The 26777-nt window shown below is 48.0% G+C and overlaps 1 protein-coding gene across 2 annotated transcripts in view; it reads left to right on the top strand.

Annotated features, from left to right (window-relative positions):
• Nucleotides 1-26777, top strand: part of itga10 (integrin, alpha 10) — a 79876-nt gene that overhangs the window by 14616 nt on the left and 38483 nt on the right. For both annotated transcript variants that reach the window (XM_067975817.1, XM_067975816.1), the window contains exons 3-11: nucleotides 7454-7563; nucleotides 9058-9143; nucleotides 9903-10017; nucleotides 11022-11149; nucleotides 14830-14978; nucleotides 17517-17667; nucleotides 18229-18394; nucleotides 19535-19608; nucleotides 26543-26687. In XM_067975817.1, coding sequence (XP_067831918.1) covers nucleotides 7454-7563; nucleotides 9058-9143; nucleotides 9903-10017; nucleotides 11022-11149; nucleotides 14830-14978; nucleotides 17517-17667; nucleotides 18229-18394; nucleotides 19535-19608; nucleotides 26543-26687 — 1124 coding nt within the window. The remainder of the gene's footprint in view (nucleotides 1-7453; nucleotides 7564-9057; nucleotides 9144-9902; nucleotides 10018-11021; nucleotides 11150-14829; nucleotides 14979-17516; nucleotides 17668-18228; nucleotides 18395-19534; nucleotides 19609-26542; nucleotides 26688-26777) is intronic.

Raw genomic sequence — 26777 nt, 5'->3', positions numbered from 1 at the left:
CTCCGTCATGTACCGAGAATCATACAGACAGGAAGGTTCCAGGTTCCGTCCCTGGGTTGTGCTGAATTGGCTTGTGTCAGCAGTTGGGGCAGTAAAAATTGCTTCTGTACCTCTGGGTTAGGGAACGAAAAATCAACCAGGCTTCCCACTCTTGAGGACTATCCAGTGACCCCCGCTGGACTGTGTGTGGATGCGGGATGAGCTCGGCTGTGATGCCTTCCATGGTCAATTAGCCTGCTAGCACCTTTTCTCACACACGAAGAATGACAACTTGGGCAAGGTACCAGAGGGTAGGTGGTGTCCACGGAAGAGTCAGCACCTTCAGGAGAGAAGGGGAGTAAACCGGAAAAGGAGGCAGAAATCTATATTCATGCAACTAGAAGAACAGGAGATAAGATAAATCTGCCAATGTCGCCTGACTGCGTGTGCGGTACAAATTCAGAGACTCGTGTCCTGTTCCCATCCAATGAAGTCTTCAGAGTTTTGCCCCTGAACTCATTCCCAATTTCATTTAATGCTATGACTAAATCCTGGGAAACAGCTGCTTCCTGACACATTCCTGCACATTTGTGCCTTACATCGTGCAGCCATCCTCACCTGTCTGGGCCTCGCTGACACAGAGTCATTGCATTCATGTTCTGGAACGGACCTGTGCGGCTGGACAGGTGACCTATTGCTGATTAAGATTTAGATAAGCCAAGTTATCGAACTTACTAAAGGTAGAGAATTTAAGTCAGAGTTACTTCTTCAGGCTGATCACGTAGTAGAATCTCAGTTTAAAGAAAATTTCTCTCCATTGCCTACTCCTCCTCCCCTTCTGAAAGTGCCGACTCTTCCTGGGGTACAGTTCCATGGGCATTGGTTACCCTCCAGTGCTTCACCCAAGTGGCATTCTTCTTGTGAGTGCTCAGGCAGCGACTATCATTGAGATATTCTATTGTTGGAGAGTGGGGATGGGAGTTGGGGCATCACAGTGAGCCTGATCCTGCCCTCGCCTAACATCCATAGACCCACACTTTCCAGCAGGGGTTACTGGATTGCAGATTAGGAGGTTAGGAACTGTGGCTGATTTCCCCTTCCAGTCTCGGGGACACCGAGGCCATTGTTGGCACTCTGGCTGAGATCAGTCAACTCAGCAAAGGCTGGGATGGAACCTGGGACGTTGGTACCACAGCAGGAGATGGAATTACCTACAGGGTCACCTGGGGAGGGGGGCGTGTGGAGAGGCTTCTGAATGTTTTAAAATTACCAGTGTAATAGGCTGAAATGTCGAATGATTATCAGTGCACAACCCAAAACGGGGGAATGACGAGCCCTTCACACCACTGCGGGAGTGTTAAATATCTCTTAGTTATTGAAAGGATTTTTTTATTTGGCAGTTTCCCTTATTTTTTAGATAAAGGTACAAATAATTTTGCGACAGCAAATGGGTTATAAATGTCAGGCCCCTTCTCTCCTCCCCACACACATGCCACACGTCAGCACAAGTTCTTCGAATTTATCGAAAGGAAATAATGAAAGCATTTGTCTCTGTGCTCATTCGGTATGTCTCTCATATCTCCACTGTCTCCGTTCCTGAACTCAGACACATTTCTTTCATTAACCCACTTTGTTCATTAATTGAAATCAGATTCCTGAATTCGATTCCTAGCCTTTTATGAAACACTGGCTGTAACTCCTGCTTTCTACTGTGTCCTCGGCTCGTGAGCCTGACGTAATGAGGCTTCAGTTGAAATCCAGTCAACAGAACAATAAAGAAATAGCGGTCAATCTCCTTTTAGCCATTGCAATTCAGTAGCACGTCTGGCATATGTAACACTTACTGCAATACTGGGACTGTTGAAGTGATTCATTGCGAAATAAAACATTCATATATTTAATATTTTGAGTATTTTCTACCCACTTCCCCTCCCCCTTGCCCTGGAAGCTGCTGAGTTTTCCCAGCCACTCCCTGGCACCTTCCCTGAGTGGCCACGCTTTATTTTGAGGGTCGGCAGGCGTTGTGGGTGGGGGGGGGAATCACGTCCGAAACCTGATCCTGTCCTTACGCCATGTCCACATACTTGCACTTTCCAGCAGGAATCACTGGATGGTGATAGGAGCTGCAGCCAGCCATCCCAGTGGCACTGAGGTCAATTATAGAACGCCACTGGGAGCACGTGAAAACCACAAAGCACAAAGAGAAAGTGTAGGAATAGAGAGAAACTCTCACTGATGATGGCGGGTTATGATAGCTGCATTTCTTCACTCAGGCAAATCAGACATGGTTCCTGCTCCTGATCACTACCTGGTGTGTGTGGACATCGGGTGAGGGCGGATTGGGCTTGTCTTTACTGACACCAGCCTTGCAGGTGGAGAACAGCCTGTTAGCTGAGGTAGTAGGGACAGTTATGCCTGTGGGGCCCAACTCCAGCAAGAGTCGTCACTTTCAAGAGAGAAAGAGGGGGAAAATATTTTTAACTCCAAAAGTGAGTCATTCTTAACGTCTGATTCTGCAAAAAAACAGGAAGGATCGGAGATGATTTCCAGGTTTCAAATTTTCTTTTTGTCTCATCAATTAGAGAATACGAGTGGGTCTCTGTTTGCACAGTGCCAGTGTCTCATCTGTTTCTGTCATTACTTGGCTGATCTGAAGCTGTTCAAAAGTTTCAAGTGTTGGACTGAGCTGCTTTGACTTGGCTGAGCTGTTTGAGCCTCATAGCAATATTATCTGCTGATATCATTTCCTTTGCTGATACAATTCCTCTTGAACTGAGTCCCAGAACCTTTAGCTGCAATACCTACAATGACTCATGTAAGTCCCCTGACCCAAATCTCTCACTCAGGAGTGGCCTTCATGTCTGCGTTCCTGTGCTAGATTGTTTTTCCGCGACATTCTCCCCTCTTCTCCCCCCCCCCCCCACCCCCTCGTCTCCTGAGGTGCTGATTCTTGTTGGGATTCAGTTCCACATTTGTCTGCATCCTTCTGGTATCTCACCCAAATAGGCATTCTTCATGTGAGTGTGAGGAGGTGTCACACGCACTCATTGTCACGGGGTCGCTGGATAGTATTCAGGATCAGGAAGTTTGGCTGACTTTTCAGCTATCCCACCGACACTGTGACCAAATTTAATGCCCCAACTGATGCCCGAACCGAGATCAGCCAACGTAGCACAAATCAACCGTGGAACCTGTGACCTTGCTGGTCTGCATAACTCAGTGCCACACTGGGAAGTATATTTACCCTCTGAGCCATTGGGCAAGCCTGCACTCAACACTGGAAGATTCATTAGGTCATTACTATTTTCTGATTTGAGGAAGCAACAACAATATAAACACGGTGTACCGATGGATGCATAAAGAGCACTGATGTCTGGTACCGTGTGTTCACAGGAGATCTCATCAGCTTTATAAACAAATGTAGGCCCAATGGCATGGTTGCTGATGTGACAATGTCGTTGCTTCGCTGCTCATGACTGGCATTGGAAATTGGAAAAAGGAAAATGTTCCTCTTTAAATTCTTTACATTTAACCTTAGTACTTCTGGGCTGGGGGTGGAGAATGGGGGGAGGGGGTGGGGTGAGAGGGCGGGGGGGAATCAGCCAGAGTTCTTACCGCTGATCACTATGTAGTAACTCCCACTGTAAAGTGTTCATATGGACCACAGGTGAGGATAAGCCAGTACGTGACAAGCCCAACAAGAGGGGATGCAATTCTAGATTTAGTCCTGGGAAATGAAGATGGGCAAGTGGGTGAAGTGACAGTGGGTGACCATATCAGGGATAGTGGCCACAATTCAGTTAGTTTTAGCATTATTGTGGAAAAGGACAGAGTTAAATCAGGAGAAAACGTTTTAAATTGGGGGAAGGCAAATTTTACAGAACTAAGAGGTGATTTGGCGGAAGTGGACTGGAGACAACTCCTTGAGGAGAAATCAGTGGCAAGCCAGTGGGAGGCACTAAAAAGTGAAATTCTACGGGTACAATGCAGACACGTCCCCTCAAAGAAAAAGGGTGGCACTGCCAAATTTAGACCCCCTGGTTGTCTAGAAGTATACGGGGCAAGATAAAGCAGAAAAAGAAAGCTTATGACTGTCACAGGAAACTAAATACTGCAGAAAGTCTAGAGGAGTATAGAAAGTACAGGGATGACGTAAAAAAGGAATTAAGGAAAGCAAAGAGAGGGCATGAAAAAATGTTAGCTAGTAAGATTAAAGAAAACCCAAAGACATTTTATCAGTACATTAAGAACAAGAGGATAGCTAAGGAAAAGGTGGGACCTATCAGGGATGATAAGGGGAACTTGTGTGTAGAAGTAGAGGATGTGGGTAGGGTTTTAAATGAATATTTTGTCTCCGTATTCACAAAGGAAAGGGATGATCCGGACGTAGTAGTTAAAGAGGAGAGGTGTGAAATATTGGATAAGGTAAACATTACTAGAGGTACTGGAATCCTTGAAAGTTGATAAGTCACCAGGGCCGGATGGATTGTTTCCTACGCTATTGAAGGAAGCCAGGGAGGAAATAGCGGAGGCTCTGAGGATCATTTTTCAATCCTCACTAGATACAGGGGAGGTACCGGAGGACTGGAAGACTGCAAACATAGTACCATTGTTTAAAAAGGGTACGAGGGAAAGGCCGAACAATTATAGGCCGGTCAGTCTTACCTCGGTGGTGGGCAAACTATTAGAATCAATACTGAGAGATAGGATAAACTATCACTTGGAAAGGCACGGTTTAATCAGGGATAGTCAGCATGGATTTGTTCAGGGAGGTCATGCCTTACAAATCTGATTGAATTCTTTGAGGAAGTGACAAGGAGGATTGATGAGGGTAGTGCAGTGGATGTTGTCTACGTGGATTTTAGTAAGGCATTTGACAAGGTCCCACATGGCAGATTGGTCAGAAAGGTTTACAAGAATGTTGCCGGGGCTTGAAAATTGCAGCTACGAGGAAAGATTGGATAGGCTGGGGTTGTTTTCCTTGGAGTAGAGGAGGCTGAGGGGAGACTTGATTGAGGTGTACAAAATTATGAGGGGCCCAGATAGAGTAGACAGGAAGTACCTGTTTCTCCTAGCGGAGAGTTCAAGAACTAGAGGACATAGATTTAAGCTGATTGGCGGAAAGATTAGAGGGGACATGAGGAAAAACTTTTTTACCCAGAGGGTGGTTGGTGTATGGAATTCACTGCCCGAATTGGTGGTAGAGGCAGGGACCCTCAACTCTTTTAAAAAGTACCTGGACCTGCACCTAAAGTGCTGTTAACTGCAGGGCTATGGACCGGATGCTGGAAGGTGGGATTAGAATGGGCACCTGGTTGTTCTTCGAGCCAAATGGCCCCCTTCTGTGCTGTATCTTTTCTATGGTTCTATTCTGTGATAAGATTGGGCTCAGTTGTGGTACTTTCCACAACCGAATAAGCTGCTGATAAAACTGTGAGTAGGCTCACACTTGGGTGAGGCCCTGGAGGATGATGGTGCCCTTGGAACTGAACTCCAGCAAGAGTGGGGAATTCAGACCAGAGAAGACAACTTAAGGGGATAAGATCTGTGGCACCGCAATGTGCTAGAACATCAGACATATGATTGCATTGGTGATAACCCCACTCGTCTCGTTCCCGTCTCATCCATGTCTCTATGGGATATTACTGTGAAGGGAGAGGAATACTCGCTGCTTTCCCATAGGAAGAATTGTAAAACCAGAGAGAGAGATAACCACAGATAATTTTAATCCATCTGTAACCAGTGGTGTGAGACATTGGTGTCACCTCCCTTCAGTGTGTGAAGATCCACAATTTAAATAATTTAATGCAAAGAGAGGAATCTCACCATGAACAGGAAAAGGGGGGAAATAAAATGGAGGCAAGATCCTCCCAGTCTTTCTGAGGCCCTGATGGTAAGACTCCCTCTTAAATAAAGTCACAAACAATTCTGATTGACAAGAGGAAACACAAACCACCTGTGAATGGCCCGTTACGCAGGCCATAATGAAGGGGCTGCAAAAAACACAAGCTCCAACCCTGAGTTCAAAGAGGAGCTGGCTGGTCACCACCCTGCTATTTAACTTAACCACGAGAGCTTGGCATTAAATGTCATCTTTCACTGAGTGTCTTCACTCTTCACCCATCCTTCGTTGTTTTCTGTCAATTGGCAATCTTCTCCTCTCCCCCCCACCATTTTCTCCCTTCTTCTCCTGAAGGCGTTGACTCATGCTGGGGATCTCACCCAGTGGCTATTCTTCACTTAAGCCCACGGCAGGCAGGATATTTGACTGTGGAGGGACTCACATTTTCACCCTTCTCTCGTCTGAAGATTCTCACCCTTACTGGACTGCATTCCACGCACATTCCAGCAGGGTTACTGGGTAGTGATTGGCAGCGGGAACCTTGGCTGATTGCTCCCCTCCCCAGCTCAAGGAAAGACAGACCAATTGTATCACTCCAACTTTGTTGAAATTGTGGATCGTCACGCAGTGAAGAGGGGAGGCGGAATAAGTATTTCTCTCTCACACATCTCCCAGCTCACTGTTAGAGAGGATACCTTCATTCCATCTGTCTGGGGTGGATTTGAAACCGACTGACAGAATGATGTCTAGATCACTATAATCGTGTACTTTCACGAGAGCCTAGACTACACCTGAGAAGGCATTTGATAGGATTCCCAAGTGCCTTCAGAAACTCCCAGAGACCCCACCCCCAAAGTGACTGCAAGTGTCTGACTTTCTCAGGCCAAGATCCTTCAGTTCTCCCCTTCTCTGAAGGAGCAGACACGTGCTAGAGTACGTGTTCCACTTTATTTCATGGGTGAGCTTAGAGAAGTGTGTGCTGCAGGTTACTTAGTGCTGGGGGAGAGTGATACCAACTGAGCCACGGTTGACACCTGTATTGCGCAGGTTGTTGGGCTGTGCATTTACACACTGAATTGGCAGGAAAGCCAGCCATCAATTAATACTTAAATGGCCATACCAAATCTGATGCTTCTGTTCCTCTGTAGCTGACATTGCCTCTGGGCAGCTTCATTATGAGTTAAGGCAACACCCGATATTTTTGCTTGTTAAAGCAAATACAGTCCTTAGGACTCCTGGTAATCTCCTCGTGTTGTCTGTAACCTACCTGACATGCAGGCAAAAGTAGCGGGAATAAGAAAAAGAATATGAACATATGAAATTGACGGGCAAGAAAAGACCAGCTGGTCCATCAAGCCTGCCCCACATCTCATGATGCCTGGAGCATCCTGGCTACACACTTCCTACCCCCCCGCAGCCATGCAATCTCCTGGGAGAGGCAAAAAGAACAGAGAAAAAGCCCAGGGCCAATAAGAGATAAAATACACTGGAAAATTCCTCTACGACCCCCCCATCATACGATCAAATCCAGTCCAGGAGATCACATGGACCAAGTGTTATCTATAAAGACAATCATCTTCTATATGAGAAATGGCCAAAGTGTGATGTGCTTTTTAATCTTTGTGTTGCCAGGTTACTGGTCAGTGCCCCCTGGGACGGCACTGCAAAGAATAAGAAAGGCGATATATACCGATGCAACGTGTCAAATAGAAAGAGCTCAAACTGCATGAAACTAAACTCAGGTAAAACAACAGGGGTAGCAGAGTGATAATGTGGGAGAGCTGGATTAGCATCAGTAGAGATACAGTCAGTAAGACAGGGCACTGTGGGGAGGAGTTACTGAGTGACAGTGTGAGAGAGCTGGATTAGCATCAGTAGAGATACAGTCAGTAATACAGGGCGCTGTGGGGAGAGGGGTTACTGAGTGACAGTGTGAGGGAGAGGGATTAACATCAGTAGAGATACAGTCAGTAACACAGGGCGCTGGGGGAGAGGGGTTACTGAGTGACAGTGTGAGAGAGCTGGATTAGCATCAGTAGAGATACAGTCAGTAACACAGGGCGCTGGGGGAGGGGTTACTGAGTGACAGTGCGAGGGAGCTGGATTAGCATCAGTAGAGATACAGTCAGTAACACAGGGCGCTGGGGGGAGAGGGATTACTGAGTGACAGTGTGAGGGAGAGGGATTAACATCAGTAGAGATACAGTCAGTAACACAGGGTGCTGGGGGAGAGGGATTACTGAGTGACAGTGTGAGGGAGAGGGATTAACATCAGTAGAGATACAGTCAGTAACACAGGGCGCTGGGGGAGAGGGGTTACTGAGTGACAGTGTGAGGGAGAGGGATTAACATCAGTAGAGATACAGTCAGTAACACAGGGTGCTGGGGGAGAGGGATTACTGAGTGACAGTGTGAGGGAGAGGGATTAACATCAGTAGAGATACAGTCAGTAACACAGGGTGCTGGGGGAGGGGTTACTGAGTGACAGTGTGAGGGAGAGGGATTAACATCAGTAGAGATACAGTCAGTAACACAGGGTGCTGGGGGAGGGGTTACTGAGTGACAGTGTGAGAGAGAGGGATTAACATCAGTAGAGATACAGTCAGTAACACAGGGAGCTGGGGGAGAGTGGTTACTGAGTGACAGTGTGAGAGAGAGGGATTAACATCAGTAGAGATACAGTCAGTAACACAGGGTGCTGGGAGAGAGGGGTTACTGAGTGACAGTGTGAGGGAGAGGGATTAACATCAGTAGAGATACAGTCAGTAACACAGGGTGCTGGGGGAGAGGGGTTACTGAGTGACAGTGTGAGGGAGAGGGATTAACATCAGTAGAGATACAGTCAGTAACACAGGGTGCTGGGGGAGGGGTTACTGAGTGACAGTGTGAGGGAGAGGGATTAACATCAGTCGAGATACAGTCAGTAACACTGATGGGACAGTGTAGAGGGAGCTTTACTCTGTATCTAACCCATGCTGTACCTGCCCTGGGAGTGTTTGATACTGACACTGAAAACAGAAATTGTTCCCCAGTACAGAGATCTCAAACTATGTTGAACAGAAAATTTTACTTGAAGTAAGGAATGTTGAAGGTGATACTTAGTACTGAGGTGTAATTTCTAGTGTTGTGCTTGTGTTTAATGAGTGTGGATATGTATAGAACAGGAGGCTGCAATTATCATTCTTCTTTAAGTGATACGTGTCTTTTATTTTGTTTTATTCTTTAAACTGCTCCAGGGGAAGCTGCGCTGAAGAATGTCTCTGAAGAAATGAAGAACACACATTTTGGCATGACGCTGACGCGCAACCAACAGGGGTTCATGGTAAGAAGGTTCCAGGGTCCAAGAACCCATACACTTTGGCTCTTTAGGATGTCTGGGTTCAAATCCAGCCCAGACTGATAGGATCATCGTCTGTTGGTTGCAATGGACTTAAGTAATGGTTTGGGCAGACTCAGTCCAGTTCTAGGGCTCGCAACACTAAACTGCCCATCAACACATTTTGATATTATTCCCTCAATTCCTGAGACCAGATAATTTATATTTATTGTGAATAAGAACAGCCCCAACACAGACCCCTGTGGGACACCACTCACCACTATTTGCCAGTGTGAGGAACTTCTTTTAACAACCACCCTTTGCTTTCTACCCTCTAACCATCCATGTGGCCACTTTCCCCTTAGTTTACCACCTACCTGGGAAAGAGCAGCCAGTGGTAGTCCCAGTGGGGGCAGGGGGAGTCTAGATGGCAGCAGGCCTCATTGCCCAAATTTGCCGATATTCTCCGCCATGGATCTAGCTCGATTTTGGGATGGATCACAGAGGAGTACGACCCCCATTGTTTCCCGAAGCTTGCATTGAGCTTCATTGGCAGTGTAAGAGGTCAGGAACAGAGAGGCCAGAGTGGGAATGGGAGCGGATTTAATGATGGCGAGCCACATGTAGCTCAAACCTCACTTGCGAGCTTGGTACCGCGGTTACCAAACCTGTGCTTGGCCTCCCCAGTGTAATCTTTACCTGTTCCTCATCCTTTCCACGTATATATCTCTTCCTGGTTTCCACCTCTTCTCCCTCTCATTGCAGGTGTGCGCCCCACTCTGGTCCCAGCAGTGTGGAAGTTCCATTTACAACACAGGAATCTGTACAAACATCAGCTCCAACTTCCAGCCTTCGGGAATCATCGCACCCACCGCACAAGGTATGAACAGTGTTCGGTGCTGTCTCCCTGCCAGCATTGGGAAGAGGCAGCTAGCCTTACATTACCATTAATGACCATTTCCTAACTCCGCCAAGGCTGTGTTCACTCTAGGTTTCCCTGAAAACACCAAGATACAAATGCTCACGATTAAGATATTTTGTTTTTGGTTTCCTTTAAATTATCTTTGTTCAAACAAAGAGAGCAAATGAGTTGGAAGTGTTACTGACCCAGCTGCACAAGAGATCAGAAGGGGCTTTTATTAGGTGGGGTGAGCATGGACCTCCCCCCACCCTTGTCCAGCTGGCTCTTCTTTATGTAGGAGCCTAGGTGGTGTGAAAGTTTTACACATTCACCGTTAGGTGTTAGTTGTAGCTCAGTGAATAAAACTCTTGCTCCAGAGACTTGAGCACATAATCCAGGCTGACACTCCCACTGCAGTATCGAGGGAGTGCTACACTGTTGGAGAATCCGTCTTTTGGAGGAGATGTTAAACCGAGGCCTCATCTGCCCTCTCAGGTGGATGTAAAAGATCCCATGGCACTATTTGAAGAAGAGCAGGGGAGTTCTCCCTGGTGTCCTGGGACAATATTTATCCCTCAGCCAACACCTAAATACAGATTATCTGGTCATTATCACATTGCTGTTTGTGGGAGCTTGCTGTGTGCAAACTGGCTGCCGTGTTTCCTACATTACAACAGTGACAACACTTCAAAAAGTACTTCATTGGCTGTAAAGCGCTTTGGGATGTCCTGAGGTTGTGAAAGGCGAGATATAAATGCAAGTCTTTCTTTATTTCACCAGTGACAACACTGACCACCATGTGATTTAGTGATGCTCCAGGCTATCAGTGTAAGGCTGGCAGAGCCAGATTGTCTCCAGCTCGGAAAGGGGGTCTGAATATGATTGAACATTAGGTCTGTGGAGCATCAATCGTCCAGTGAATCCCACTCTCTGAATTACTGCTTTATCTCCAGCTCCATAACGCGCTCTGTCTCTTTTTTCAGATTGTGGTGTCTCCATGGATATTGTAATTCTGTTGGACGGATCCAATAGCATCTACCCTTGGCACAAGGTCCAGAGGTTCCTCAGTAATGTCCTTAACAAATTCCACATTGGCCCTAAGCAGATACAGGCAAGTCTAACATCCTCACCATCAACATGTAATTCCACTCTTGCTCTTCCATGGCGATAATAGCAGTGAATTATTTTTTTTCTGTAATTTTTCCACCCTTTTTCCTTCCTCCACCTGACCTGCCCCAGAAGCACCACATTCTAATCACTGCGATTAGTTTTCTTTTGTGAATTTGTGCAAAGAGAAGGTTGAAAGTGTAAACATCTGAACCCATGTTGCCCAACAGAGGAATGAACAACACCTGGCCTGTCTCCAGCAGTGTTTAATCCCACTCCCCACCTCCAGCAGTGTTTAATCCCACTCCCCACCTCCAGCAGTGTTTAATCCCACTCCCCACTCCCCACCTCCAGCAGTGTTTAATCCCACTCCCCACTCCCCACCTCCAGCAATGTTTAATCCCACTCCCCACTCCCCACCTCCAGCACTGTTTAATCCCACTCCCCACTCCCCACCTCCAGCAGTGTTTAATCCCACTCCCCACTCCCCACCTCCAGCAGTGTTTAACCCCACTCCCCACCTCCAGCACTGTTTAATCCCACTCCCCACTCCCCACTCCCCACCTCCAGCAGTGTTTAAACCCACACCCACTCTCCACCTCCAGCACTGTTTAATCCCACTCCCCACCTCCAGCAGTGTTTAATCCCACTCCCCACTCCCCACCTCCAGCAGTGTTTAATCCCACTCCCCACTCCCCACCTCCAGCACTGTTTAATCCCACTCCCCACTCCCCACCTCCAGCAGTGTTTAATCCCACTCCCCACTCCCCACCTCCAGCAGTGTTTAAACCCACCCCCCACTCCCCACCTCCAGCAGTGTTTAATCCCACTCCCCACTCCCCACCTCCAGCACTGTTTAATCCCACTCCCCACTCCCCACCTCCAGCAGTGTTTAATCCCACTCCCCACTCCCCACCTCCAGCACTGTTTAATCCTACTCCCCACTCCCCACCTCCAGCAGTGTTTAAACCCACTCCCCACCTCAAGCAGTGTTTAATCCCACTCCCCACTCCCCACCTCCAGCACTGTTTAATCCCACTCCCCACTCCCCACCTCCAGCAGTGTTTAAACCCACTCCCCACCTCCAGCAGTGTTTAAACCCACTCCCCACTCCCCACCTCCAGCAGTGTTTAATCCCACTCCCCACTCCCCACCTCCAGCACTGTTTAATCCCACTCCCCACTCCCCACCTCCAGCAGTGTTTAAACCCACTCCCCACTCCCCACCTCCAGCAGTGTTTAATCCCACTCCCCACCTCCAGCAGTGTTTAAACCCACCCCCCACTCCCCACCTCCAGCAGTGTTTAATCCCACTCCCTACTCCCCACCTCCAGCACTGTTTAATCCCACTCCCCACTCCCCACCTTCAGCAGTGTTTAATCCCACTCCCCACTCCCCACCTCCAGCAGTGTTTAATCCCACTCCCCACTCCCCACCTCCAGCACTGTTTAATCCCACTCCCCACTCCCCACCTCCAGCAGTGTTTAATCCCACTCCCCACTCCCCACCTCCAGCACTGTTTAATCCCACTCCCCACTCCCCACCTCCAGCAGTGTTTAAACCCACTCCCCACTCCCCACCTCCAGCACTGTTTAATCCCACTCCCCACCTCAAGCAGTGTTTAATCCCACTCCCCACTCCCCACCTCCAGCACTGTTTAATCCCACTCCCCACCTCCAGCAGTGTTTAAACCCACTCTCCACTCCCCACCTCCAGCACTGTTTAATCCCACTCCCCACCTCCAGCACTGTTTAATCCCACTCCCCACTCCCCACCTCCAGCAGTGTTTAAACCCACTCCCCACTCCCCACCTCAAGCAGTGTTTAACCCCACTCCCCACTCCCCACCTCCAGCAGTGTTTAACCCCACTCCCCACTCCCCACCTCCAGCAGTGTTTAACCCCACTCCCCACCTCCAGCACTGTTTAATCCCACTCCCCACTCCCCACCTCCAGCACTGTTTATCCCTACTCCCCATCTTCAACACTGTTTAACCCCACTCCTCACTCCCAGCAATGTTTAACCCTGCTCCACTGTTGCCCTCATTCTAATTTTTTATCCTGTCTCGGCTGATTTTCTGTCCTTCCGCAGCCCTTGCTGAGGCCAGTTGTTGCACCCACTGCTATTCTGGCTGAAACTAGCTACTTCAGCACAGACCGGGGATACAGCGTGGATCTTCTGGACTGCACTAGCTTAATATTAATAGTTCTACGCTGGAGTGTTACCTAGTTGTGCCACTCACTGAGGAGGGGTCACAGCCAAGCTAACAGCAGGGCGTTGACCTCATTACACAGGCTCTAATTTAAACTGATCCATATAATTTCAAAAACCCCAAAGCATTTCCTCTCCACTCCCATTATATATATATTCTTGGAAAAGACTTACAGCTGCATGTTATTGCACTGCTTGCGAACCAAATCAAAATACTGTAAATTTAGAACATTGGTTAGAGGGAGTGACCGTTTACCTGCTTGAGATCTCTGAGGCCTCACCCAAGGGGCTAGACCCTCAGCAAGAATCCTGTCTAAGGATTCCCCCCTCCCTCACCAAAACCATCGAAAACCAGTCAACTGGTGATTCATCTCATTGCTGTTTGTAGGATCTTGCCGTGTACCAAATGGATTGCCACTTTACCTGCATAGCAGCAGTCACTGCACAATGAATTTGTTATATATGAGGTGCTGTGAGCTATTTCTCGGAGGTGTGATAAAGTGTTATATAAATTCAAGTCTTTTAGGATCTAGCTGTCAGCCGTGGCTCTGCAGTACTGCTGCACTGTTGGAGGGAAAGTACCGAGGGAGTGCTGCACAGTCGGAGGTGCCGTTTTGCGGATGAGACGTTAAACCAAGGCCCCATCAGCCCCCTCAGATGGACGTTAAAGATCCCACGGCACTATTTCGAAGAAGAGCAGAGGAGTTCTCCCTGGAATCCTGGCCGATATTTATCCCTCAAACTACATCACTAAAAAACAGATGATCTGGTCATTATCACATTGTTGTCTGTGGGAGTTTGCTGTGCGCAAATTGGCTGCCACGTTTCCTACATCACAACAGTGACTACACTTCAAAAGTACTTCATCAGCTGTAAAGCTCTCTGGGACGTCCTGAGGTTGTGAAAGGCGCGATAAAAATGCAAATTCTTTCTTTTTACCCCAAAATCTCAGCCGCAGGTTTATTGAGGCTGTGGGTTTACTGAGACCAGGGTTACACATGAAAAGAAGGACATAATGGGAGGGGTGACCTAAAGCTTGGTAAAAGAGTTGGATTTTGAAGGAGAGTCTGAAAGGAGGAGCAGGAGGTGGAAAGGTTTAAGGAGGGAATTCCGAAGCTTGGGGCCAGGGGAGCTGAAGGCATAGCCGTCAATGGTGGACGAAGGAATGCACAAGAGGCCAGAGTCAGAGGAATGAAGAGCTCGGAGGGGAGAGTTGATGTAGGGCGGGAGGAGGTTAGAGATAGGGAGGGGCGATGGACAGGCTACAGGGATGGCTGGTGTGTGCAATGGAAGAATAGCTTAGCCCAGATTTGCCACATTCTAGTCACTGTGATTCTGTGCTGTTTCTCTCATTACGAGCGAGACATATTTAAGAGTTTAACACTGTTTAAGCAAAGGCTGAAGGATATGTTTAGCTACAGTTGAGTGAGCGCATTCTCAATTGTGAATCCTGTCATTTCCCTTACTGTTCTTAGATTGGCGTACTACAGTATGCAGAGACGGTGGTTCACGAGTTCAGTCTCGGTGAACACAAGACTGCGCGGGAAGTGGTGGAGGCCGCCAGGAATATCAGTCGTCAGGGCGGCCGGGAGACCAAGACTGCAATGGCAGTCAAAGTGGCCTGGTAAATCAGCTTTACCCATTTCACAGTCACCGGATGTTCTTCTGTGTGTGTAGAGTCAATGGACAGTACTGTGGCTGCTTACACAGACCTGCAGTCATAGGTGCTCTTCTCTCCCACTTTCACAAACACTGGGGTGAAATTCCTCTGGACCCAGATTTGGAGCTGCACGCACCCCAATCGGGAGGCCTGAGGCCGGCCTAAAATTGGACCTTGGGCCTCATTTCAATAATTTAGGCAAACTGCCAATATCTGTCCTGCCACCAGAGGCGGCTCACACATTGCAGCATGAGTTTCGCGCCTCTTGTCCCACCCACAGTGCCTCTCAAGAATGTGCCGGGGGGGGGAGTGAGGGGACAGTGGGAGGGGGCCTGATTGCGGGCCTCAGGAACATGCTGGGGGGAGGGGACTGCGGGAGGGGGCCTGATCGTGGGCTTCAGGAACATGCTGGGGGGAGGGGACCGCGGGAGGGGGCCTGATCGTGGGCCTCAGGAACATGCTGGGGGGAGGGGACCGCGGGAGGGGGCCTGATCGTGGGCTTCAGGAACATGCTGGGGGGAGGGGACCGCGGGAGGGGGCCTGATCGTGGGCCTCAGGAACATGCTGGGGGGAGGGGACCGCGGGAGGGGGCCTGATCGTGGGCTTCAGGAACATGCTGGGGGGAGGGGACCGCGGGAGGGGGCCTGATCGTGGGCCTCAGGAACATGCTGGGGGGAGGGGACCGCGGGAGGGGGCCTGATCGTGGGCTTCAGGAACATGCTGGGGGGAGGGGACCGCGGGAGGGGGCCTGATCGTGGGCCTCAGGAACATGCTGGGGGGAGGGGACCGCGGGAGGGGGCCTGATCGTGGGCTTCAGGAACATGCTGTGGGGAGGGGACCGCGGGAGGGGGGCAGATTGCGGGCCTCAGGAATGTGCTGGGGGTGAGGAGGGGGACAGCGGGAGGGGGTGCTGAGAAATGACAGGAAAGAATCACAAAGCTCACAAATGTCACTTGTGCAGAGAAATGAGCAGAAATTAAAAATTATATTTCACGGAGCAAAGCTTTAATTCATTTTCTTGATCTACAATAATAAAATCTGAGTTCCCAGTGTTACAGTGGGGGGTTGCCCTTGTGACCAATAGATATCTGCAGGCTGGGCTTGGTCAAGAGGCCTGTTCGGTTGCCACTGTTCCAGCTGCTGCATTGATCTGGGGATTGGTTCTAATCACAGCTGCAGTACGACTCAGGCATTTTCTGTTGTAAGTGGCCTCCTGTGTATTAACGCACTTGGCACGCAGCAGGAGCATGACGGCGCTCCGTCAAGGACACTCGTTAACTCTCAGGCGAGGGCATTCTGGTTGGCGGTGACCCCTGCTGCAAAGGGTCGAGGTCCCGCAGAAAGAGCTCATTCATCGGCTCTGGCAATGATATCCGAGACATTTCACACAAAACCTTCCTCTCAGCCGCACCATTTCTGACCCTTGCACTTCATGCTAAGAATAGGATAAGAGTTTCATGTGTTGATCCTATCACCCTGCCCATATTTGCCCAGTGTCAGGATGCTGCTTACATTTAATCCACTTGGGTTTTTGTGAATTTAATGGTTTTTAAAGTGAGGGATGTTGGTGCTGAAAATGGAACATTTTTATGCACTCGGTCTCAGCATCAAACTCCCAGGGCAGGTACAGCACGGGTTAGATACAGAGTAAAGCTCCCTCTACACTGTCCCATCAAACACTCCCAGGGCAGGTATAGCACGGGTTAGATACAGAGTAAAGCTCCCTCTACACTGTCCCATCAAACACTCCCAGGGCAGGTACAGCACGGGTAAGATACAGAGTAAAGCTCCCTCTACACTGTCCCATCAAGCACTCCCAGGGCCAGTACAGCACGGGTTAGATACAGAGTAAAGCTCCCTCTACACTGTCCCATCAAACACTCCCAGGGCAGGTACAGCACGGGTTAGATACAGAGTAAAGCTCCCTCTACACTGTCCCATCAAACACTCCCAGGGCAGGTACAGCAGGGGTTAGATACAGAGTAAAGCTCCCTCTACACTGTCCCATCAAACACTCCCAGGGCAGGTACAGCACAGGTAAGATACAGAGTAAAGCTCCCTCTACATTGTCCCATCAAACACTCCCAGGGCAGGTACAGCACGGGTAAGATACAGAGTAAAGCTCCCTCTACACTGTCCCATCAAGCACTCCCAGGGCCAGTACAGCACAGGTTAGATACAGAGTAAAGCTCCCTCGACTCTGTCCCATCAAACACTCCCAGGGCAGGTACAGCAGGGGTTAGATACAGAGTAAAGCTCCCTCTACACTGTCCCATCAAACACTCCCAGGGCAGGTACAGCAGGGGTTAGATACAGAGTAAAGCTCCCTCTACACTGTCCCATCAAACACTCCCAGGGCCAATACAGCACGGGATACTGTGCTGGGTGTCAGTGTCTTCCAGAAGTTGTTAACTGAGTGTGAGGTAGCTACTCCTTTAGTTGCATTCAGCTTTGTGATTCTTCCACTGCAGTTGCTGCTGACTCTGCCCTTTCTATCTCCAGCTCCGAGGCCTTCAGTACAGAACGAGGTGGACGGGATGGAGCCACCAAAGTGATGGTTGTTGTGACAGACGGAGAGTCTCACGATGGGTTGGAGCTTCGTGACGCACTCGCTGAGTGTGAAAAACGTGACATCAGTCGGTATGCCATCGCAGTAAGTGTTACATTGAATGACATCGAGTCCACAGCACAGAGACAGGTCATTCAGCCCAACTGGTCCATGCCAGTGTTTATGCTCCACACGAGCCTCCTCCCTCCTTACTTCACCCAACCCGATCAGCATATCCTTCTATTCCTTTCTCCTCATGCACTTATCTAGCTTCCCATTAAATGCATCTGTGCTATTCGCCTCAACTAGCCCAGGTAGTAGCGAGTTCCACTTTCTAACCACTCCCTGAGTAAAGAAGTTTCTCCTGACTTCCCTTTTGGATTTATTCATGACTGTCTTATATTTATAGCCCTTACTTTAGGATTCCCCCACAGCCTCTCTACGTCTACCCTATCAAACACCATCGTCATCTTAAAAAATCGAGTTTACTACTTATAAAGACACAGATAGTGAGTGAGATGGAATGTTGGCATTTCGGTGCGCTGTGCCACACAGTAGGTGAATTCCGGTTTGTACCCTGCAATCCCGCATAGGTAGTGACCCACATGAAGCGGTGATGGATCAGGCTATGTCACACTGTGTCACCCTCAGCGTTCCTCCTGGCAGGTACTTGGCCACTACATCCGGAGACGTAAAGACACGGAGACCTTTATAAAGGAGATAAAGTTTATTGCCAGCGACCCGGATGAGAAACATTTCTTCAACGTAAGCGACGAGGCTGCACTGAACGATATTGTGGACACTTTGGGAGACAGAATATTTGGGTTAGAAGGTAATGAGTATGGATTATCTTCTAAAATTATTTCACTCCCCCAAGTTCTTTTTCACGTTTCATCCTCTTCTCTACTGATACTGTAACACAGGGCATGCCTGGGAAGGGTTACCATCCCATGAGAAACTGAGCAATACAGGATGATAGCTGTGTTACCCCACAGTTCAATAGTCTGTCAACACTCACTGTGAAAGATCACACTCGGAAAATGGCTAATGTCCCTCAGTAACCTTTCCCCAGTGCCTTGTGTTACTGACTATCTACTGATGTTAATCCAGCTCCCACACACTGTCACTCAGTAACCCCTCTCCCTCAGCACCCTGTGTTACTGACTGTATCTCTACTCATGTTAATCCCTCTCCCTCACACTGTCACTCAATCACCCCTCCCCCATTGCCCTGTGTTACTGACTGTATCTCTGCTGATGTTAATCCCTCTCCCTCACACTGTCACTCAGTAACCCCTCTCCCCCAGTACCCTGTGTTACTGACTGTATCTCTACTGATGTTAATCCCTCTCCCTCACACTGTCTCTCAGTAACCCCTCTCCCCCAGCGCCCTGTGTTACTGACTGTATCTCTACTGATGTTAATCCCTCTCCCTCACACTGTCACTCAGTAACCCCTCTCCCCCAGCACCCTGTGTTACTGACTGTATCTCTACTGATGTTAATCCCTCTCCCTCACACTGTCACTCAATCACCCCTCCCCCATTGCCCTGTGTTACTGACTGTATCTCTGCTGATGTTAATCCCTCTCCCTCACACTATCACTCAGTAACCCCTCTCCCCCCAGTGCCCTGTATTACTGACTGTATCTCTATTGATGTTAATCCCTCTCCCTCATACTATCACTCAGTAACCCCTCTCCCCACAGCACCCTGAGTTACTGACTGTATCTCTACTGATGTTAATCCCTCTCCCTCACACTGTCACTGAGTAACCTTTGTTTCCCCCTGTTCAAGCTACAGCTTTTAAAGGCACGGACCAATCTTGGACCCTCTGAAACTGACCAAAGTTTGGTAATTGCAGATTGTCCTGAATTTGCCCGGTTTGGGTCAGATTGGAACTGGATCTATTTGTTGCTGATGGGTGATTGACTCTAATCAATCTCCCCTCTGTTTCTCTCATATGTCTCTCCAGGAACAATTCAGCAGAACGAAAGCTCGTTTGAGCTGGAAATGTCACAGGCAGGTTTTTCAGCCCATGTTTTAGAGGTAAGGAGAGAGTTTGGAGATCCCGGCTGCGTTATGGTGCGGATAGTGTTTGTGGTGATTGGTGAATGGAGGCACCCCTGACTTCAGTGCCCATCTGTGTGCAAATGAGGGTTTGTGATGGGGTGAAGGACAGGCCCGTGAAAGAATGAACTCCAAGACTCCTCAGTGTAGGCGAACGCACAGGAAGAGTTCATTGTTTCTTTTTGCGGTGGTCATCCACCTGTTTAAATATGGGACATTGGAATTGATCGTAGCGTGGCTGATCCAGGGAGGGGAAAAATCAATCATGGTTCCCCTTCCTGATTGCCAGTGGTCAGTGAAACTTATAAAAACAGGGCACTCACTCTCTGACCCTGCCTAACAGTTATCCCCCCCACCTTGTAGCCATTGAGTCTGCTCCTGTCAGCCTTGGCTCAGCGGTAGCACTCTCAACTCTCAGATGGTAGGGTGTGGGATCAAGACACACTCCAGGATTTGAGCACATAATCTAGGCTGTCACTTCAGTGCAGAACTGAGGGAGTGCTACACTTTTCAATGAAGCATTAAACCGAGGCTCCATCTGGCCCCTCAGGTGGATGTAAATGATCCCACAGCACTATTCGAAGCAGAGCAGGGGAGTTCTCCCACTGTTCTGGCCAATATTTATCTCTCAACAGACCCCGCTGAAACAGATTATCAGGTCACTTATTTCATTCCTGTTTTTGGGACCTTGCTGTGCGCAAATTGGCATTTGCCTCCATCACAACAGTGACTATATTTCAAGAAGTAATTAATTGGCTGTGAAGCACTTTGGAACATCCTGACAACATGACAGGCGCTATATAAATGCACAGTCTCTCTTTAGTAATGTCAAGTCGTGCAATTTTGTCCTTTGCGTTCGTTCAGTAAAGTTCATCCTCACAGGGACTTTTTCAAATCAGTGTGAGAGTTTATTGAAGTTCATCGTTGCAATAACTTAAAATAAAAATAAGGAACATTCATTTGATAAACTTCACTTTGGCTTCACTTAAAAAGCTGGGATGGTAGCGGGGAGCTAACTTCCCTTTGCTTGGGGGTGGGGCTTATTGAATCCAGGGTTTATTGGCGTTATGGGTTTATTGGCACTGTGGGCTTTTTAGGGCCACGAGTTTATGGCGTTGTAGGTTTATTGTGTCTGTGGGTTTATCAGGGCTGTAGGTTTATCAGGGCTGCAGGTTTATTGTGTCTGTGGGTTTATCAGGGCTGCAGGTTTATTGTGTCTGGGTTTATCAGGGCTGTAGGTTTATTGTGTCTGTGGGTTTATCAGGGCTGTCGGTTTATTGTGTCTGTGGGTTTATCAGGGCTGCAGGTTTATTGTGTCTGTGGGTTTATCAGGGCTGTAGGTTTATTGTGTCTGTGGGTTTATCAGGGCTGCAGGTTTATTGTGTCTGTAGGTTTATCAGGGCTGTAGGTTTATTGTGTCTGTGGGTTTATCAGGGCTGCAGGTTTATTGTGTCTGTGGGTTTATCAGGGCTGTAGGTTTATTGTGTCTGTGGGTTTATCAGGGCTGTAGGTTTATTGTGTCTGTGGGTTTATCAGGGCTGCAGGTTTATTGTGTCTGTGGGTTTATCAGGGCTGCAGGTTTATTGTGTCTGTGGGTTTATCAGGGCTGTAGGTTTATTGTGTCTGTGGGTTTATCAGGGCTGTAGGTTTATTGTGTCTGTGGGTTTATCAGGGCTGTAGGTTTATTGTGTCTGTAGGTTTATCAGGGCTGTAGGTTTATTGTGTCTGTGGGTTTATCAGGGCTGCAGGTTTATTGTGTCTGTGGGTTTATCAGGGCTGTAGGTTTATTGTGTCTGTGGGTTTATCAGGGCTGTAGGTTTATTGTGTCTGTGGGTTTATCAGGGCTGCAGGTTTATTGTGTCTGTGGGTTTATCAGGGCTGCAGGTTTATTGTGTCTGTGGGTTTATCAGGGCTGTAGGTTTATTGTGTCTGTGGGTTTATCAGGGCTGTAGGTTTATTGTGTCTGTGGGTTTATCAGGGCTGCAGGTTTATTGTGTCTGTGGGTTTATCAGGGCTGCAGGTTTATTGTGTCTGTGGGTTTATCAGGGCTGTAGGTTTATTGTGTCTGTGGGTTTATCAGGGCTGTAGGTTTATTGTGTCTGTGGGTTTATCAGGGCTGCAGGTTTATTGTGTCTGTGGGTTTATCAGGGCTGCAGGTTTATTGTATCTGTGGGTTTATCAGGGCTGTAGGTTTATTGTGTCTGTGGGTTCATCAGGGCTGTAGGTTTATTGTGTCTGTGGGTTTATCAGGACTGTAGGTTTATCGTGTCTGTGGGTTTATCAGGACTGCAGGTTTATTGTGTCTGTGGGTTTATCAGGGCTGCAGGTTTATTGTGTCTGTGGGTTATACACGAAAAGTAGGGCGAATAAAACCCAACAGGCCCACCCAGTCGATGAGTGGTTTACTTAACCCCTGACCACGCTATCTCCTGGGAAAGGCAAGAAAAACTGTGGCCAACTGAAGAAAGGCTCTGGGAAGAGGAGAAATTTGGAAGGACAAAAGAAAAGGTAACCACACCGGGAGGTATCACTTTATCACATGTTCCTTGTGATGGTCTGAGAGTCCTTCCTGAACTGAGAGCTCAGAGATTGTGGGCAGGGGCAGGGGCGGAGGTAGGAGGCTTAGCTGACAGGTTTCCTGCTTGAATTCTAGAGACGGCCTCTTTTGAATCTGTGACTTTGCCTTGCTGCCAACTTTCCAACATTCCTTAAACCTGCAGCTTCCAAAAGAAACATACGATCCTTTGAAAACAATAAAATTCAAGCTCATTCTTCCAGCCTGCATCACACTGCTTCACTCCCAATAGTAATCTTCAAATTGGGATCTGTCTGGGCGGAAGCTTCAATATGCCTGTTCCTGCGGATTGTGTTGTATCCGAAACCCATTTAAAATCGAGTTTTCAAACTCATAATTTTGGGTGATTCTTTCTCAGCTGCAGGTGGAGCTTAGACAGGGGAGAAAATAGAAACTCACGTTTCATTGTTTATAAATAAGTTTGATTAAACTACATTAAAATTTTATTGAGGTTTAAATACTGCGACAGTAAATTGACAATCAGCTGTTGGACAGTAAAGGGACACAGCTTTTAAAGATATCTCACTGGCTGTTCACACAATGCTGCCACACGTGGAGCACTGGCGTCATAGTCAGGTTTATAGGGGTTTCCCTCTCCAGATTCCACCTCTCCTCTCCTTTTGGCGCCATGTCTTGCTGGGGTAAGGGTTCCACAGGTGCTTACTGACTCCCACTACCTCACAAAAGGCCATTCTTTGCATACGATCCTAGACATGAGTTTTGGGTACATAATAGCTGATGCCCTTGCTGTCTGGGAGAGGCACTGGATAGGGATACGGAGCAGGAACCCTGGCAGATTTTTCCATGCCTTGGCTCAAGGATATTGAGACTAATTGAAATTTCCCTGGCAGATATTTGAAATGTACTAATATCAGCAGAGAAACGTTTGGTCGGCAAGCTTGGTTGGCCTTGGTGGACTGACCAATCCAGTTTTACCCCCGACAGTACACATTTCCCTTGCTGCCCATATCCTATCCCTAACTAAGTTTTGCTCACCCATCACTCCTGTGCTCGTTGACCTACATTGGCTTCTGGTTCCCAAACGCCTTCAATTTAAAATTCTCATTCTGGTGTTTAAATCCCTTCACGGCCTCAGCCCTCCCTATCTCTGTAACCACCTCCAACCCTCAGGACAATCTGTTTCTCTTGAGTATCCCCTCTCCCTTTGCCCCACCATTGGTGGCCGTGCCTTCAGCCGCCTAGGCCCTAAGCTCTGGAATTCACTTCCTAAACACCTCTCCAACTCTCTCTCCTCCTTTAAAGATCCTCCTTAAAGCCCACCTCTTTGATCAAGCTTTTGGTCACCTCTCCTAAAACCTCATCCTTTGGCCCATGGTCCACTTTTGTCTGATTACACTCCTGTGAAGTGCCTTGGGACATTTTTCTAGGTGAAAGGCAGTTGTAAATGCAAGTTGCTGTTATCACCTCTCTGTGGTAGCATCGAGATGAAGTTGCAGCAGAACAACACTTTTATCTGCTGTGAATTTACATACCGATGAATTTCAGGAATGCTTGGTTCGTGTGATTACTGATCAGGAATGCTGGGGTGAAAGGTGAACGAACCACTGGCCTGTGAAAGTGAAAACTCAAATATCCTTGTAACGGATGCACAGGGAAGATGGTTTTGCTCAGCAAGTTTGGCTCCTTTTATTCTAACTGACCCATTGCGTGCATCATGGGGAGATGATCACAAGCTGCTTGCAGGACCTGGAGACTGAGGTTCCTTAAGGTGGCTTTGCAGGTCAGTATCGCCACCAGCAGGAACACTGCGGCACTGCAGCTGCTCGAAATTCCTAGAAGAATGGGAACATTTTTAGGATTGGACAGGAAGCTGTTGAATCCAACCAGCCAGACCAGCCCATCTGCTCCACAGCCCTACTCTCCGCAGAATTGTGTGCCCACTTGTCTCATGAATTCACTTACTGGCCACTTCAGTGGCTACCCAAGTGATTGGAATAAATCCAATAGGGAATTCAGGAGAAACTTCTTTACCCCCAGGGAGTGGTTGGAATGTGGAACTCGGTACTACAAGAAGTAGTTGAGGTGAATAGCATAGATGCATTTAAGGGGAAGCTAGTTAAACACATGAGGGAGAAAGGAATAGAAGGATATGCTGATCGGGTTAGATGAAGTAGGCAGGGAGGAGGCTCGTGTGGAGCATAACGCTGGCATGGACCTGTTGGGTCGAATGGCCTGTTTCTGTGGTGTAAGTATGATGTACTATTATGTAATTTACTCTATAAATGCATTACCCTTTGGGTGAAAACATTCTGGGGCCGATTCTCCTGGGGCCTGTGGCCGGAAGCAGCGTGCTATCCTGTCAGGGCTTCCCTGCACCCCCTGGTGGCTGAGCTCCGCCCCTCTAGGGAAGTCCCAGGATGACGTAAAGGGGACTGATACCCAGCGTTACCGGTCTCCACTCATCTCTCCCTGACCTTTGTTCCCAGAGGATAGGCATTCCTCAGGCACATACCCCAGGAAAATCGGCCCCTCTGCCTGACCCTTTATAAAGTATTAGTAAAAGCTATAAGCAGCCAGATATTTTAAAAATGCACTTATAAGGGGTAATTTTGACTTTGGATGATATTATAAAACAGGCAAAATCAGATCAGCTCTCCCGATTTTCATTTCTATTGACTTCAATGGGGAGAGATGTACATCGGGCGGCAGATCCGATATTGCCTGTTTTATACTATCGCCTAAAGTCAAAAGTACCCCATATTGTCTGCAAAAAGAGATGAGTATCAGTGTTGTGTGGGAGTGTTGGCTCCTGTAGTGCAGGGTGCTCGCTGGGCCTCTCCCACCCCTCGCTGCAGGCTGGCACTCGTCGCGCCACACGTCCTTTTTTTTAATTCGTTCACGGGATGTGGGCATCGCTGGCGAGGCCGGCATTTATTGCCCATCCCTAATTGCCCTCGAGAAGGTGGTGGTGAGCCGCCTTCTTGAACCGCTGCAGTCCGTGTGGTGACGGTTCTCCCACAGTGCTGTTAGGGAGGGAGTTCCAGGATTTTGACCCAGCGACAATGAAGGAACGGCGATATATTTCCAAGTCCTGAGAGTACCGTAATTGTTTCAAGAAAAGGAAATCAAACACTTATTTTTGTAGGAAATTTTGGGTCTTTCCCAGAGATTCCTGGACCTGGACAATAGTTCAGACAAAGAAAGCCAACCTGACACGATAGTTTCATGAATCAAAGTGATTCTTTATTTAATGAATCAAAAAGAGCACATAGCAAGCACAAAGCAACTCAATCAATAGGTGGACTACTCTACCTGATAATACAATTGGTGGATCGCAACATACTTATCTAATGATTTATAAAAGGAGTTCGTAAGCAGGCAAGAAGCAAAGTGAGCAAGTGGCATATACAACCTTATACATCAAAGCAGTCGTCTAGGTCTAGAAGTAGGGTGTTGATTGCTGCGGTAACAGGTGATGTGTTGGGTGTTATGTCGAGGTTCTTTGCCTCAGCAGAGTTCCAGTTCAGTAGTAGAGTGTTGAAGTTCTGTGTCTCCTCATCAAGGTTTGTCTGGTCAAAATGCAGAAGCAAAGTCATCTTGTCAAAGTTCAAAAGCACTCATGCCACAGTAATTGTTCAACTGTTGTTCCTACAAATGTTGACTTTTGAAGCCTCTTCCAGCTTCTCCGACGTTGTCAGTCTAGACTGCTCCGACGTCCTATCTTTATATGATTTTTTGGCGACAGAATGGGCTCCAAGTTACGAGAAGGCCTAATTTGTCTGTAGTATTAAGATGGATGGTTGATTGGACCACTCAAGAATCGTGTGAAACTCCTTCCATGTGAAGCCAGGTGCCTTATCAGTTCTTTGTCCTTTGCATTTTGCCGTGAGCATAGAGAAGCTTCTGAAAGCTTCTGTCTTTCGTGCTCATCAGTTATTACTGAAAACTGCAGCTTGTTGATGTTTCTGTACTCTGCTGCTTTTGCAGTTTTAAACTGATGTTCAAATGTCCAGATTAAACTGACTGCACTTTGCTCTCTTTGTAGTTGTGAATTTATACTGTCCAAATGTCCAAAAGTAATGTCAAGGGGTGAGTTAACCCCTGCTTTCACATGTACTATCCTTAAAGGACTAGTTAACCCTTTACTTTGAGTCATCCAGTAGATCTTCCGTGCACATTACTGTTCAAATGTAATGCCAAGGCCTGGTTAACCCTTGCTTTCAAATGTACTGTAAATGCACCGTCCAAGTGAATAGCCAAAACCTTAAAGGGACTGATTAACCCTTTATGTTGAATTGTCCAGTAGTTCAAAAGAATAAAATGGGGTTTGACCCAATGTCCAAAATCCTTACATTTTTCCCCCCAATCTTGTACCAGGACGGGATTCTGCTCGGGGCAGTTGGAGCATACGACTGGAATGGAGCAGTAGTGAAAGAAAGCATCCACGGCCACATCATCCCATCGAGAGAAGCCCTGAACCAAGAGTTTCCCAAAGCTTTGAAGAACCATGCAGCCTACCTCGGTATGTGTTGTGTGGCTCACTGTGCTGGGGAATGTGCCAATCAGTGTCCGCTTTCTAATTACTATTATATTGAAACTTGTATCAACTTTA

Source organism: Heptranchias perlo, chromosome 44 (genome assembly GCF_035084215.1).
Source record: "Heptranchias perlo isolate sHepPer1 chromosome 44, sHepPer1.hap1, whole genome shotgun sequence".
In the NCBI taxonomy this organism is placed as follows: domain Eukaryota; kingdom Metazoa; phylum Chordata; class Chondrichthyes; order Hexanchiformes; family Hexanchidae; genus Heptranchias; species Heptranchias perlo.
This window is presented reverse-complemented; position numbering and strand designations above follow the sequence as displayed.